Source organism: Haemorhous mexicanus, chromosome 1, assembly GCF_027477595.1.
Source record: "Haemorhous mexicanus isolate bHaeMex1 chromosome 1, bHaeMex1.pri, whole genome shotgun sequence".
Classification (NCBI taxonomy): Eukaryota; Metazoa; Chordata; class Aves; order Passeriformes; family Fringillidae; genus Haemorhous; species Haemorhous mexicanus.
Window position 1 is genome coordinate 144962841 of NC_082341.1, and position 13935 is coordinate 144976775.

Here is a 13935-nt window from a genome sequence, read left to right on the forward strand (position 1 = left end):
TGTAAGTAAACTGATACACAGTTTTAAAGTTCTTTATTCATTATGTGCGAGTTTGTTTTAGCAAATATGGTTTAGCTACAGATATACCAGAAATAAAAGACCCTGAAAGGTCAACCCAAGCATTAAAAGACATTATTTCTAAACTTAGACTCTGTTCTTTTGAGACTGATGCAGTATTTTACCCAGAGCCATCTTTAGCCATTTGAGTTATTTAACATTTTCAGCACCGTTCTGTGGTAGGTATCAAATTGCACTGTACAATAAAAATGCTTATAAAGTTAGACAGGCAGTCACTGGTTTGCTTTCCTAATGTGGCCCAGCCTGGTCCAGCTTTACCTGTGGGTATTTCTCACTGGGACTCATATTAAGTCAGTGATTTTACACACCAATTCCCAATTAGGGCCGTGAAAAGCAGTGACCTATATTCCCCTACTCCATATTTATGGATGGTTTGTGTTTCATGGTATTGTGTTCTTATGTTATTACTCTCCAGATATGTACAGATAGCGTTAATTTACCTTTGTGAATAATTCCTGCTCAGTGCATCTGTCAGCAAAACTCCACCACTTGCAGAGCTGAGACTTGTGCAGCCCAAGAGATTCACGCTCCAAAGCAAAAGTTGTTCTCATGGGCTCTTAGGTCAGCTCTTTTCCTTCTCTAATTTGTCCACTCTGTTTGTGGAGTTTGCTCAGCAGTGGTTTAATTCTCTTTCTGGTGAAGAAAAAAGGACTGGAATTCCCACAGATTCCCATCATTTAGAAGGGAGGAAGGGAGGGAGAGACTGTCTGAACCAATGACAAAGCCCTTGATAATCAATGACGTTTTATATTATGTGACTTACTGTATTATGTTATAAAATAGATATTACTTTAGTACAGGCATTTTTTTATTATGCAGTTTAAAAATGTTATTTAATTCACATTGGGTTTTTTTTCAGCTGGAGACCAATTTGTTTGGAATACTTTAAAAAATTCAGCCTCTTTTTTAAAATGGAAAGAAATATGTAATATATATGTAATGAAAATGTGTAACGAAGCCTTGCCTAGGCAAACCATCCACACGACTCTGCAGTCACCAACCAAGATGGAGCACAAGAATGATGAACTTATATTTTAATTCTGTAAATGGAGTTCATTTTCTCTGCTATGAGGTGTAGTGTGCTCTGCAGGTACCCAGTTTCTAGCCCCCTGATGGAACAGTGGGTCAGCTTCACACTGCTGTAAAGAATGAACAAGAAACACATCTCTCAAGAGACAAAATCTTTTTTATGCAAAATCTGGATACTTGCCTACTCCCACACCACCCACTGTACAGCCAATTACACTTTCGCTGGAGATATTTACAGAACTGAACACACATCTGCAATTTATTCTGTTCCATCCAGTAACCTCAGTTGTGGAGGAAAGGCCATGGTATGATTTTTTAACCTTCCAGCAACATGCAGTTGGTTGTGGATTGTGAGGTTCCAGCTTTACTTTACTAATCCTATCAAGACTGCATGGACTCTTAAAAAAAAAAAAAAAAACAAAAAAGAAAAAGATAAAAATCTAAGTGGAAACATAACTTTTAGGACCTCTGATTTTCATCTCTTTTCCTCATTCCATTGTGTCAGTGTAAAGCTTAGCAGAGTGAGAGCAAAAAATTCAGTGCTGTCTGTGTTTGCTTATAAGTAGAAGTTAGTTTAGATCTTAGGCTCTTCTGTGGTACTACATCCAGCATCTCTGTATCCTGGCCTCTTTGCTGAGCATGGGGATTCCCTTGCATTATGGCTATGGGTGGCTTATTAAAACAGAAGAAATCCTTTATCAGCATAAATGCAGGCTGTGTGTAAGTGTGTAAAAGAAGTTGAGCTCTGTCCTCTCTCTCATCCACTGTTGTTCTCCTGCCTCAGATTTCTCTGCACTTGTTCTTGGTACCATAACATCCATCTTGCCATCGATTCACTGGGACTTTAAGTTACCTGAAAACTTAAGGCTGCAGTTTACTAGTCTGTGTAAGCTCTGCCAGGAAGGTTGATCCTATCTTCACCTCCTTTTCATCTCCCTCTTTCCCTTTGCCTTCAACCAGATATGTGTCTATTGCCTCCTTCCTCCATCCTTGTCAGGCACATCAAGGAACTTACTTTGCCTGGAGACAAGTCCTTTCATTTGTTTATTTTTGCTGGCACAGGATGAAAGGATGAAAAGGGAGCGGTGCCTGGCTTTGGTGTGTTGCTCCCAGAGCCAGCACAAAGGGACAGGAGCATCTCTTGGGACTGCAGGCACCAAGTCCTACTATGAATCTTCCTCCCCTTTGAAAGAGGTTTGACATCTGAATCCACAGATTCCTTGGCAGCTCAGGTTGAGTGTATCCCTTTCTGTGAGCAGAAAGGGTCGTGAGGTCCCAAAACAGATTACTGATCCAGCTTTTAATAAGCAAACACATTTTTCCACATTTCTTTTAAAGGTACAATTATCTTTTTGCACTCTAAAGAGAGGGACACCTCGTTGTCACTAAGGGTGTTGTCACTAAGGGTCTTGTATACAAACCCATGATGTGGTATGTGAGGCAGAAGGTGATGATGTGGTAATTGGCTGGGAAGATTTATTCAAGAGATCTAACAACTGGCAAGGCAAACCTGTGTGGTTTTCCACTTGTAAATAGCTCCTTTCTAGTTGGTAACAGCAATGAAAAGGACAAATGGTGTAGTTTTTTTTTTTTTCTTTGTGACAAAATAACAGCCTTAAATGGAAGTTTTACTTTCACTCACTTCTCAATTCCTTCACATTTCATATTTAAATTAGATTTTAAAAAATGACACCTTGATTTCCATCTGTTTGCTTGGGGGGCAGTGGTGCTTGGGAGGCAGGAGTTGGAGGAATGTTTCCCAGCATCTGCAGAGGAGCAAGGGGCACGCAAGGGGGAAAGGATCCCATTGGAAAGGTCCCTCTTCTTTTAAAATGTTGGAAGCTTGGATGTCCCCTTCCTCCTTGCAGAAAGCTGGATAGCTGTGTTTCAGATGTTATGTTCTTGTAGCACTTAAGCCTTTCCCAAATTTTGCTGAAATCTGTCAGCAAGACAGAAAAAGCCAAAGCAGCTGTATTGACTCTTGAAACAAGCAATGGTAAAGGCTGTATTTTCTTTTTTTTTTTTCTTTGTGTTTTCCTTCTCAGTTTCAGGAGTTTAGTAACCTTCCCAGGTGAGAGCTGTGGCCTTACCACAGGAATCAACCAGTATGTTTTCAATTTTAGAACTGGCCCAGAGCTTTCAAAAGTATCTGAAGTGTGAAAAGTTTGATTTGTTGGGTATCCTGCTGATGACATCTCCGGGTCACTGACAATTGCAAAATGTTAACCCTTCAGCCCTGATTTCATGGGTGCCCATAAGGAAGGGTTCTTTCTGACAGCATGGCTGGTATTTAATAAAAATCAGGATCCTGTGGGTCTCTCATGCACACAGAAAACAGATGGGTTTGCTAACCACATATGGAGGACTTTCCTCTGGAAGATCACAGTTTGAATAGCTCAAACTCATAATTGTTTCATTCTGAAACAATTTCAGAATTGTTTCAATAATGAAACAATTATGAGTTTGAGCTATTCAAGCCTCCCAGCTGATCCTTGTCCCTGCTGGATTAGTAGGACATGAAAAAAGCATTTATTTATAATTATTGAGGGTATCTGTATAACAGAAATGTAAGCAGGCTGTCTCTGTAATGGGTTTAATTTTCATTTTCATTAGCAAGAAGAAAAGCAAAAATATTACCTTTAGGATATACTTTTCTTTTTGAAATAGTTATATTGTCAATTCTGGTATGAATTCTACTCTATAAAATAGTCGAAATACACTTTTGTTTGAAAAGCTCTGAAAGAAGTTATACTTAGAACCTTTTATTTTTGTTCTTAGGAAAATTACTGAACAACTTTCCAAGATTGAAAGTAACTCCTACATTTGCCTAATTCATAAGTTTTACTTGATGCTAACAAGGTTTTTTTTTTTTAAAAAAAAAAGACTAAAAAGAAAACAATGCATTTTTTAATGCATTTTGGGAATGGTTTGTGTGACTGGAAATTATCTGTGTGACTTCAGCTTCACATCAGATGATAAGAAGAAATAGTACTCAAGGAAGCATGTCCCAAACTATCCAAGTGCATGTAAATCACTGTGGATACAAATGATGAACAGAGCAAGGGGTTAAATCCAGTCTGTCTCCTGCTGGATGACTGAGCCTGCCTCATTTCAGACACAACTTTCCCAAAGAGGACAACAATGTGCTAGTAACTTCTGAACTACCTTGGTCTCAAAGGGATGTGCTTTGCTCCAGAACATGGGCCTGCTTTGTGCTGTCAGCTGCTAGAAATCTGTTTTGGATCCACACAGAGTCCAGGAGTGAAATCCTGGCTGCTCTGGAGTGAAAAGATCAGTGCAAGACTGGATTTCACACTCTCCAGCATTTTTAAATATTTTCCTTCATACAGTTGCCATGTGTACAGTAATATTCACACTTTCAGTGGAAATTAATTGGTGGCAGTATTTTCAACATCTCTTTATGCTGTTAATTGCTGATGTCAGAGCTGCTATCACTACCAAACAGCCCATCAAATTTGTTTGGTTGACCTTGCTGCTGTTGAAGGAGAAAACTCGAGTGTACTGGCATAGACTTTGTGGTTTGCAGTTTTAGACCCTGAATATTCCCATTGCTGCCTAGATAATGGGGTGAAGTATCAGTACTGCTGAAACACAGTATTTTTGCCACAATCTTTTTAGATTGTGCCATTGCATAATCTAGCTTTGAATTTGAGAACTTCAAGCCTGCATTATTTGGTAACATGGATTGCTTTGGTACCTATTTGAGCTGCAATTTTAGTAGTCTTTGTATTTGCCTAAAGAGTAGGTAACAAAATAAATGCCAAAAAACCCACTAAAATCCCACAGTCAATCAATCAAAACAAACAAAGAAACAAACAAAACCAAAGTGGATTCCAGACACTGATACTGGCACTGAAATGTAAATGATAAATCCTTTGAGAATGAGCACCTCACCCCTCAGCAGCTGCTGAAGTAAAGGACAGTCCCTGGCATCCCCAGCCATGCTGCCTGGTGGCAGTTGTATTCCTCTTAATCTGGGTGGGTATTTCTAAATTTATCTCAAATTAAGGTGGCCATGTAATCATGGTTTTTTCCTACTGTTTTGAGATATATTATCTGCTGACTGTGCATGGCTGTTACTTGCTATATAGCGTAGATGAACAGTTGGACTCCCTTCATCTATAAATTTAAATGTCATTTTATGGCTGTCCCAAATAGCAATGATCACTTAAGTCAAAGTCTGCAGTAGGAATACCCAGCTCTTTATAAACTTTCACAACACTCTTCTAAAAAGTGTGCCTAGAAAATGAAAGAACATTTTTAAAGGATTTTAAAGTATATTACATTCAAAAAATGCAAGGCAAGCAAGCAAGGCTTGGCTCCCCAGGGAAAGCTAACTAAAGCTCACACTGCAAACAGCATCTGAATATCCAAGGATCTAGGCTAGCTGCCTATCCTCTAAGAACATTCCTGTAGCATTTATAAATATTAAGGTCATCCTGAGGCAGAACTAACAAAGAATAACTGACAGGTATGCAATGTTTTTATTTAATGATTGGCTTTAAGGCAGTTGTGCAGTTCCACACCCAGGCCTGCAGCCAGTCTCTGACATCCCTTAGAAGGATCCCACAGTCATCCTCAGCTTAGCTCCTGATCAACACCAGCTCAGCTGTCCAGCCCTGGTGCAGGCAGCCCCCTGTGAGGGCAGGGGCCTTGGTTTGGCCAGCAGGCAGCTGTCCCAGCAGGAAAATCAAGGGGTGTGGATGTACATCTGCAGGGCAACTTGGCAGGACCGAGGAGGGGCAGGCAGCCAAAGATTGCCGTGGAGGAAAGAGCAATTACCAGTGAGGGGGAGGAAGGGTTGGACAGTTCCAAGTACAGCACAATCCTGATTTTGGCCTGTAAATGTTACGGAAACGAATTATTCTCGCCTCTTCTTGCCATCTTCAGTCCAATGATAAATGGCATGATGAATCTTTGCTAACTTCTTTAAACGACAGGCTCCCAGATCCTTTTTGTTCAAATGTAAGCCCAAACTTGAAGTTCATTTTTTTATGGGGATACCTGGATTTGGTTAAACCTTCTGTATGCATGATGGAAAACCCACAGAAAGACAGAGGTGCTTTTTCTGCTATCCCTGCTTCTATGAGTTGCTGTTTCCAGTGGCGGGAAATTGAAATACCCAACAATAAATGCTTCTTGCTGTAATATATTTGAAATCAGTTAAGGGAGGGTTTTTTTTCGTTTGAGTGTTGCTTTATTTAACTATTATTAGTTCTGTGGTTTTTAGATCACCACATCCTGACCAACAAAATGGTCGGAATTTATTCTGGGCTGTGTCATTTCTTGAAGTCTGAGGGATGAAAAGGGATGGTTATCTCTTGTCAAGCTCCTTGGAGAGCAATGAGGAAATGAACAATAAAACGTTCTTTGAGGCTCTTTTAACTGTAGTTTATCATCTATTATAGTTACTGATGTGTGGAAACCAACAGAAATATTTTACATGCTTGTAGTTACAAAGCCCTTAACAGCTGCAGCTATGAGCTGAGCACTTACAGCTTTTTGAAATGTGTTTTTATAAATGTAATGTTAAATCATTGTGTTTTTATAAACCAGCCTCCTTAAGAAAATTCCTGAAATAATAATATATGGGTTGACTCACCCGTCAGGGCTGGTGAGTGGGTGCTCACTTGCTCTTGCTTGTTTTCTAGCTTCAGAAGAGCAATACACACAATATGAGCATTTTTGGGGCAGGATTGATGGTGACTAAAATGCATAAAGCAGCACTGCATTTCATTTCCCCTTGCTGGATTCGGTGCTGAATGGGACATCAGGGTGGGGAGAGGAAAACTGAGTGAGTTGAGGGCAGTCAGCATAACAAAGGAATCAGGACTGTGCAAACCTCTTTCTTCTCACCTCACCAGGATTGGAGGACACAGCAAATGGCTCCACATTTCTTCATCCCTGAGGGAGTCAGGTCTGGAATTTGCAGAGACTCAACCCTCAGGAGCACTGGTCAAGCAATTACTATGGAGAGAACTTTCTACCCCCAGGGTAGTTGGCTCTTTATTACCAACTCCTGTTCCTCATGGGTCTTTTCAGCAGTTTTAGGATGGGACTGTGCTCTTCTGTGTATTGCCCTCTCCCCTACATTTCTCTTCTCATCTGGTCTGGGTAGACTTCTTGCATCTAATCCTCTCCAGTGGGAATGATGAAACTAATAAGCCATGTGGATCCACTGCAAAGGAGGGCACAAAGGGGGCTCTTCTCAGCTGTACACATTGCTGGCTCATCGTACTGCCAGAGGCATGTGATAAAACAAACACTGAGAATGCAGACGTGTCAGCTCTTGTCTTCCACAAAAAATTCACTCCTTGGCATCTGGATTGCTGTTCGTGTTGTGCCTGTACCATCTGCATTTACACCATTGCAGCCTTGGTGTGGGTCACTGGCTGGTCTGAAAGTCTGTTCCTCTGGCAGGGGCATTCCCCAAAGGCCCCTGAATGCCCCTGCCATGATCCAGCATGCAGATTTATCCACTGAACCTGGCCAAACACAAATCCCATGCATTGGGATTCCAGTAAGTCAAGGAGACTGACAATATGCAACAATAAAACAAAGATCAGCCGTCAACTTCCAAAAATTGCTTTAAGCCAGAAGAGACAATGTTTTTTCTGCTGGTCTGTTTTAAATCAACCCATATATTATTTTAGAGCCAGAGCTATAATTCAGTAAGACTTGATACAATCTTGGAAAGCCATAGAAAGTATTAGAAAACACCACTGGAAGTTGAAACCTACAGATACTGCAATAATCTGCATTTTAAACTAAATAGACATGCCAGTTAAATACTAATAGGACACATTGCAGAGGATGACGGGTTACCTTTCCAACAAAAATCCTTAAAATTTAGAAGGCTTTGTCTGCATGCAAAAACCAAATCATTTTCCCAATCCTAGATGCAGCTGAACTATTCATATATAGGAAAGATTATTGCCATGGGAGTTTACTCAGTTCTATCACTGATTGCCATACTTTGGTGATCATTTAGGCTACCAGTAAGGCTACTTCCAGAATCTTCAGCTCTGCAGAGGAGTTCTGAGGATAAGGAGTAAGGTGTAAGAGTCTGCTGCTGCCACTCTTCCTCTGCAGAGGCTCTAAGGAGCAGAGATTAAAGTAATTGGTGATATTTTTAATGAAAAGTTACATTTTTGGATTGGGTTCACTTCCTCTATAATTTTTCTTAAATTGATAGCTACATTCTGTCCATTTTGCAGAAATACAGATTGAGTTTCACCACACATTTTACTTGAGAGGGAAGTTGCTGGCACACAAAAGTTAAGTGACTTGGCATGTGAGAAAATCTGCTTTATAGCTAGCATTGGAGGACACCAGAGCTGCTTCCCACCTCTCCCACACCCATTTCTGTCTTGTGCTTCTGCCTAAATAGGAAAAGTGAAAAATCATAGACTGATAGATTAACCTGACACTGCTGTGTTCACCACTAAACCATGTTCCCAGGTGCCACATCCACACAGGGCTTCTAGCACTTGCAAGGATGGTGGTTCTATCCCTTCCTTGGGCAGCCTGTTCCAATGTCTGACCACTTGTTCTGTGAAGAAATTTGTTCTCATATCACAGAATTGAATAGATTGGAAAAGACCACTGAGATTATCATGTCAAAGCTATGACCAAACACCATTGTGTCAACTAGACCTGGCACTAACCCTCCCCTGGTGCAACCTGAGGCTGTTTGCTCTTGTCCTGTCACTGTTATCTGGGGGAAGAGACCGACCCCCACCTGGCTGCAGTCTCCTTTCAGGGAGTTGGAGAGAGTGACAAGGTCTCCCCTGGGCCTCATTTTCTCCAGGCCAAACACCCCCAGCTCCCTCAGCTGCTCCTCATCTGACTTGTGCTCCAGACCCTTCCCCAGCTCTGTTCCCTTCTCTGGACATACTCCAGCCCCTCAATGTCCTTCTTCAAGTTGAGAGGCTCAGAACTGGACACAGGATTTGAGGTACAGCCTCACCAGTGCTGAATACAGGAGGACACCCCCTGCCCTGGTCCTGCTGGCCACACTGTTTCTGATCCAGGCCAGGATGCCATTGACCTTCTTGGCCATCTGGGCACACAGTGGCTCATGTTCAGTCCCTGTTGACCAGCACCCTCAGGTCCTTTCCCAAGGGCAGCTTTCCAGCCACTGTTCCCCAGCCTGCAGTGGTGCATGTGGTTGTTGGGACCCAAGAGCAGGACCTAGGACCTGGCCTTGATGAACCTCATAAAATTGACCCCACAGTTGATCCGGAGTCTCCATATAAAATAAAGCGTGAAAATTTCTGGTGATACTTGTTTCATAGCTTCTTTCTTACAGATTCAAGGTGACTAATGGGTAAGATAACCTTCTAGTGAATGTATTGTTTCCATTGAAACATCAGGACAATATTATTATTCACTTAGGCTCCATATTTTTATCATTAAAAGTACAGATCTAGACACCACACACATTTTTATATCATTTTACCAAACACTGTAATGTTTTGATTAGATACAGAAAAGTCTTAATGTCTTTGAGGAACCAGTATTATCTTTATTTTCCTGCATTTTTTAACAATGTTGATGTGACTTTTTCTCTGTGTGTTTTAAGACGTACAGTGATGTTGGTCGGTATATTTCTTGCAAGAATATTTTGCTTGAGGATGTCCTATGGTCATACAAAACCTCCAATGTTTGTATTTGTTATAGCTTTTACAAACAAAATACTAGCACATTTGAAATTAGTTAATAAGCCATACTTGGTGAAGGAAAGTAAAATCAATCACATGGCAGTTACATTTTAATCTGTCCTACTACTTCATCTTCCATGATATTATTTCTTAAAATTTGGATCCATTTGGTTCATGTTTCACCGTTGGAGGTTTTGGCACTGAATCTAGTGAAGTCATCATCCAGATCTTGCCCTGAGCCTGGAAACATGGTGCACATTTTTACTGTGATTACCAAGAGCTGACTAAAATGATTTCTAAGAAAGCATTTAAGAGAAACTAAAGATAACAGACTGCAATAGCCAGAGCTGTCTTCATAAAATCATAGAATAGTTTGGGCTGGAAGGGAGCTTAAAGACCAAATCGTTCCCACCACCCCTGCTGTCAACAGGGACACAATTCACAAGGCAAGATTGCTCAAAGCTCCGTCTAAACTGGCCTTAAACAGGTCCATGGATGGGGCATCCACAGCTTCTCTGAGAGACTGTGCCAGTGCCTCACCACACTCATAGTAAAGCATTTCTTCCTGATATCTTATCCAAACCAACTCTGTTCCATCTTAAAGGCTTTCCCCCTTGACCTGTTACTTCAGGCCCTTGTGAAAATAGTCCCTCTCCATCTTCCTTGTAGGCTCCTTTTAGGTACTAGAAGGCCACGATAAGGTCACCCAGAAATCTCATCTTTTCCAGCCTGAACAAACCAAGTTCCCTTAGCCTTATTTCCTTATAGAAGAAGTGCTGCATCCTTCTAATCATCTTTGTGGCCTCCTTTGGACTTGCTCCAACAGTTGTCCTTCCTGTGCTAGGGACCTCTTATCTGGATGCCATATTGTTTGAAAAGCACCATTGATGCTGTAAAATATCACTGATACAAGAAAAAATAACATTGCTATAGGAAAAAAATATTGATATCGATAAATGATTGATGAACCTCAAAAGTTCAAAGATGGGAAAGTTAAATTCCACTGATTTGAAAGTTGAAGTAATGTTTGAAAAAAATTATGGAAAATTATCTTGCCAGATTAATTCTAAGAAATGTGGGAGCTTTTAAGAGTACCAAATGAGATGATGTGAAGAGTTGTGGAGGTTTTGTCTGCCCAGGAGTTGATAGTACATCTGTGTAATTGATCTAACACAGTCTAATGCATAACTCATTTTGCTGCTTGCTTTCTCCTCAGGTTTGCCAATTTGTTGTGTCTGTCAATGGCCTCAATGTTCTCCATGTGGATTACAGGACAGTAAGCAACCTCATCCTGACCGGCCCTCGAACAATTGTGATGGAAGTGATGGAAGAAGTGGAGGCCTGATAAGGCACAAAACCCCTATTTACTGGACATTTTTGTGAGACAAATAGCAACAGCCATGGAGTGTCATGACACAAGGCAGCAGAATGTTGCTCTGTCTAAAGAGATGATTTTGCTTTTAGGGGAGGGGGCTCTCTTTCCTTTAACAATAATAGCACTGGTGATTATGCTAAGATGTGAACAATAGATACCAGCTTATTTTCACTATGGACTTCTCTGTGCCCAACAGAGACAAGATCAGGGCCTTTGGGTGGTCTGTCCAGCCATGGCTGCATCGGTCAGAATGGGTTCCAGCCTTAGAGGCCGTGCATATTTCCTCACAGTCCACTGCTGGATCAAAGCACTTCAGGAGGTGAAAGAGCCAAGCACTGTGGGGTCGGGGTGTCACAGATGGTTTCCATGAGATGCTGGATACACCATTGTCCTGGTGTCCAGCTTTGTCCCTGGAGCATGTGCAGTCACAGTTGCTCTCTCCTTGGGCTAAGGGACAGTTGATGAAATCCTGGCTTGATTACAGCCAAACACAAATGAGCTGCAAATGCATGAGAAAAGGTGTCTGTGCTCTGTAGAGGATAGTCTGGTATGAATGCTTGGGCCTTACTGATTACATGAGTTAGCATAGAAAGAAAATGGAAAAATGTGTGATCTTTTACAAAAACCGCCTTTGAAAATTGGTCTTTTGGTTTCAAGAAAATTGGTCGTTTGGTTTCAATGCTTGTGTACTGGATTAGGTGCTTGAGCATAAAATATTGATTTTGAGGTTTTTTTATATACCTGTAAAGGAAAGGTGCCTCAGTCTTACTATTCATCACTTTGGAGAAATTTTGGACACCTTAATTCTCAGAAGAGGAGTATTTGGCAGGTTGTAGTGGGAAATTCACAGTGTTAGCATAAGGAATGATATATCCAGCAGCAAAAGCACACTTCAAATTGAAGCAATGTACTTGAATGTACATGAAGCTTATCAGCACTTTCCAATCATGTGATGTTTTGCAAAGAACCAACTTCCCTCATGAGCTGCATTTGACACTGTTACAAATAAAGCATTGTATTTAACTGACTCTTATTGTTTCTCAAACAGTAGGATTTTTTCATTGATGAATTAATGAAAGAAATATTTTTTAAAAACATATATAAAAATTCCATATTCTGCAGTTAGGTGACTCTTCAACTGAATGTTAAGGGGACTGCTTGGGTTTTCTTTGATCTTTGAACCGAATGAATACATCCTGCTCCACAAAATTATATATACATTTTGCAGACTCTCTGCTATCTAAATTTTACAATTAAAGCTTGACTCTCTATATGCACATACCACAGATCATCCAATTCTGGGATGGGGAAAGTGTTTTTCCTCAAATAATTTTGAAACATATTTTGTATTAAAAAATGTTGTCACTAAATAAATTGCTCTTTCAGTATGTTTTTCATTCACTCAAACAATTTTACTTCAGAGATACACACAGAAAGTCTTCAAACTCATGTATTCCTGCAGCTTTGTAGGAAGAAGTCCCTGTGTTTGTTTCTGGTTTTGTATATCTGTGTTTGTATTTTCACCATGAAAAATTTTCATATTGCACTAATATGCAGCAGTGCAGGGAGATATAAAACGGCAGCTGCTTACTCGATACTAACCAGGCACCAGAGTGTTTGGAGGGTTTGTTCAAACTGTCATCTATGACAGTTCTGAATCCCAATTATACTCCCCAAAATTTTGGTACACATGTATATGCCATAGCGGGTTACATTTTACAGGTCATCCAAAATAAATAGCTGGGCACACAATGTTATATTAGATTGTAATAACTGTCTATGGTATCCACTCAGAACAGTTGGAAACAATCTTATTGTTCCAGAAATCTTTCAGTATGCTATAAGTATTTTGAGTTTGTGAATCCAGGAATGCTTCTCCAAATATTTCTATATATATTTTTTTTAAATTTTCTTTTTTTTCCCTTCTTTTTTTTTTTTTTCCCTGGGTTGTTTTGGTGGCTTAGCCCCTTTAAAATATAAATTCTGCATGTTAGGTTAAGTTAAATATTACAATTGAAGGATTTTCTTAGCGAAATGCTAATGATTGTCTCTAATGCCATCATGGGTTTGTCTGTATTACATCTCTTGCCTTAGTTAATATTCTGCTAGAAGTTCTCTGTAGCTTACAGATAATTAAGAAACTGGGTCAGAATTTGGCTTAATAATGCATTACAGAGTACTCTTCAGACTGGAGCAAAAGGAGTGGGAATGGGGGCAGGGAAAAATCTGTGCATTTCATTATGTTACAGATTGGAGATGGCATCTTGATTCACAAGATACATTAGTCTCTATCACAATTTGAGCACAGCTACTTGCCTTCTGTTTAACAGGGATTTCCATATTGTGTTCTCAGCTTGACTGACAACCCGGGATTTAATTAATTCTTCCCCTCTTCAGTGTGACAAAGGTATCCAAATTGTGTCTGCAATGAAATTTTGTATTTTAGAAGAAAGGATGAGAAGTAAACAATTAAGCTATGAAATGGATAATTTCCAATTAAATTGCAGTTTGTCTGCACACAGTGCTGCATATGCTCCGAGACATCCTACAACAGTCAGCGTCAAACTCTCACGCACTTCAGAGGGCACAGAATTTTAAATATAACAGAGTACCTTGCTTCCTGCAAAGTGTCAGGGGAAATGTAAGATTATTCACGGAAGTGAGGCATTTCAAGAGCTATCTTGAATGAACAGCATGAATATCACAGTGTAGAATGAAGCAAGAAACCAGAAATGAAAAAACGAACTCTGGCATCAGCAGTAACAGCTT

At 40.3% G+C, this 13935-nt stretch overlaps 1 protein-coding gene across 2 annotated transcripts in view; it reads left to right on the forward strand.

Annotated features, from left to right (window-relative positions):
- Positions 1-12540, forward strand: part of DEPTOR (DEP domain containing MTOR interacting protein) — a 75593-nt gene extending 63053 nt beyond the window's left edge. For both annotated transcript variants that reach the window (XM_059866029.1, XM_059866036.1), the window contains one exon: positions 11008-12540. In XM_059866029.1, coding sequence (XP_059722012.1) covers positions 11008-11136 — 129 coding nt within the window. In that variant the 3' untranslated portion in view covers positions 11137-12540. The remainder of the gene's footprint in view (positions 1-11007) is intronic.
- The last annotated feature ends 1395 nt before the right edge of the window (positions 12541-13935 follow it).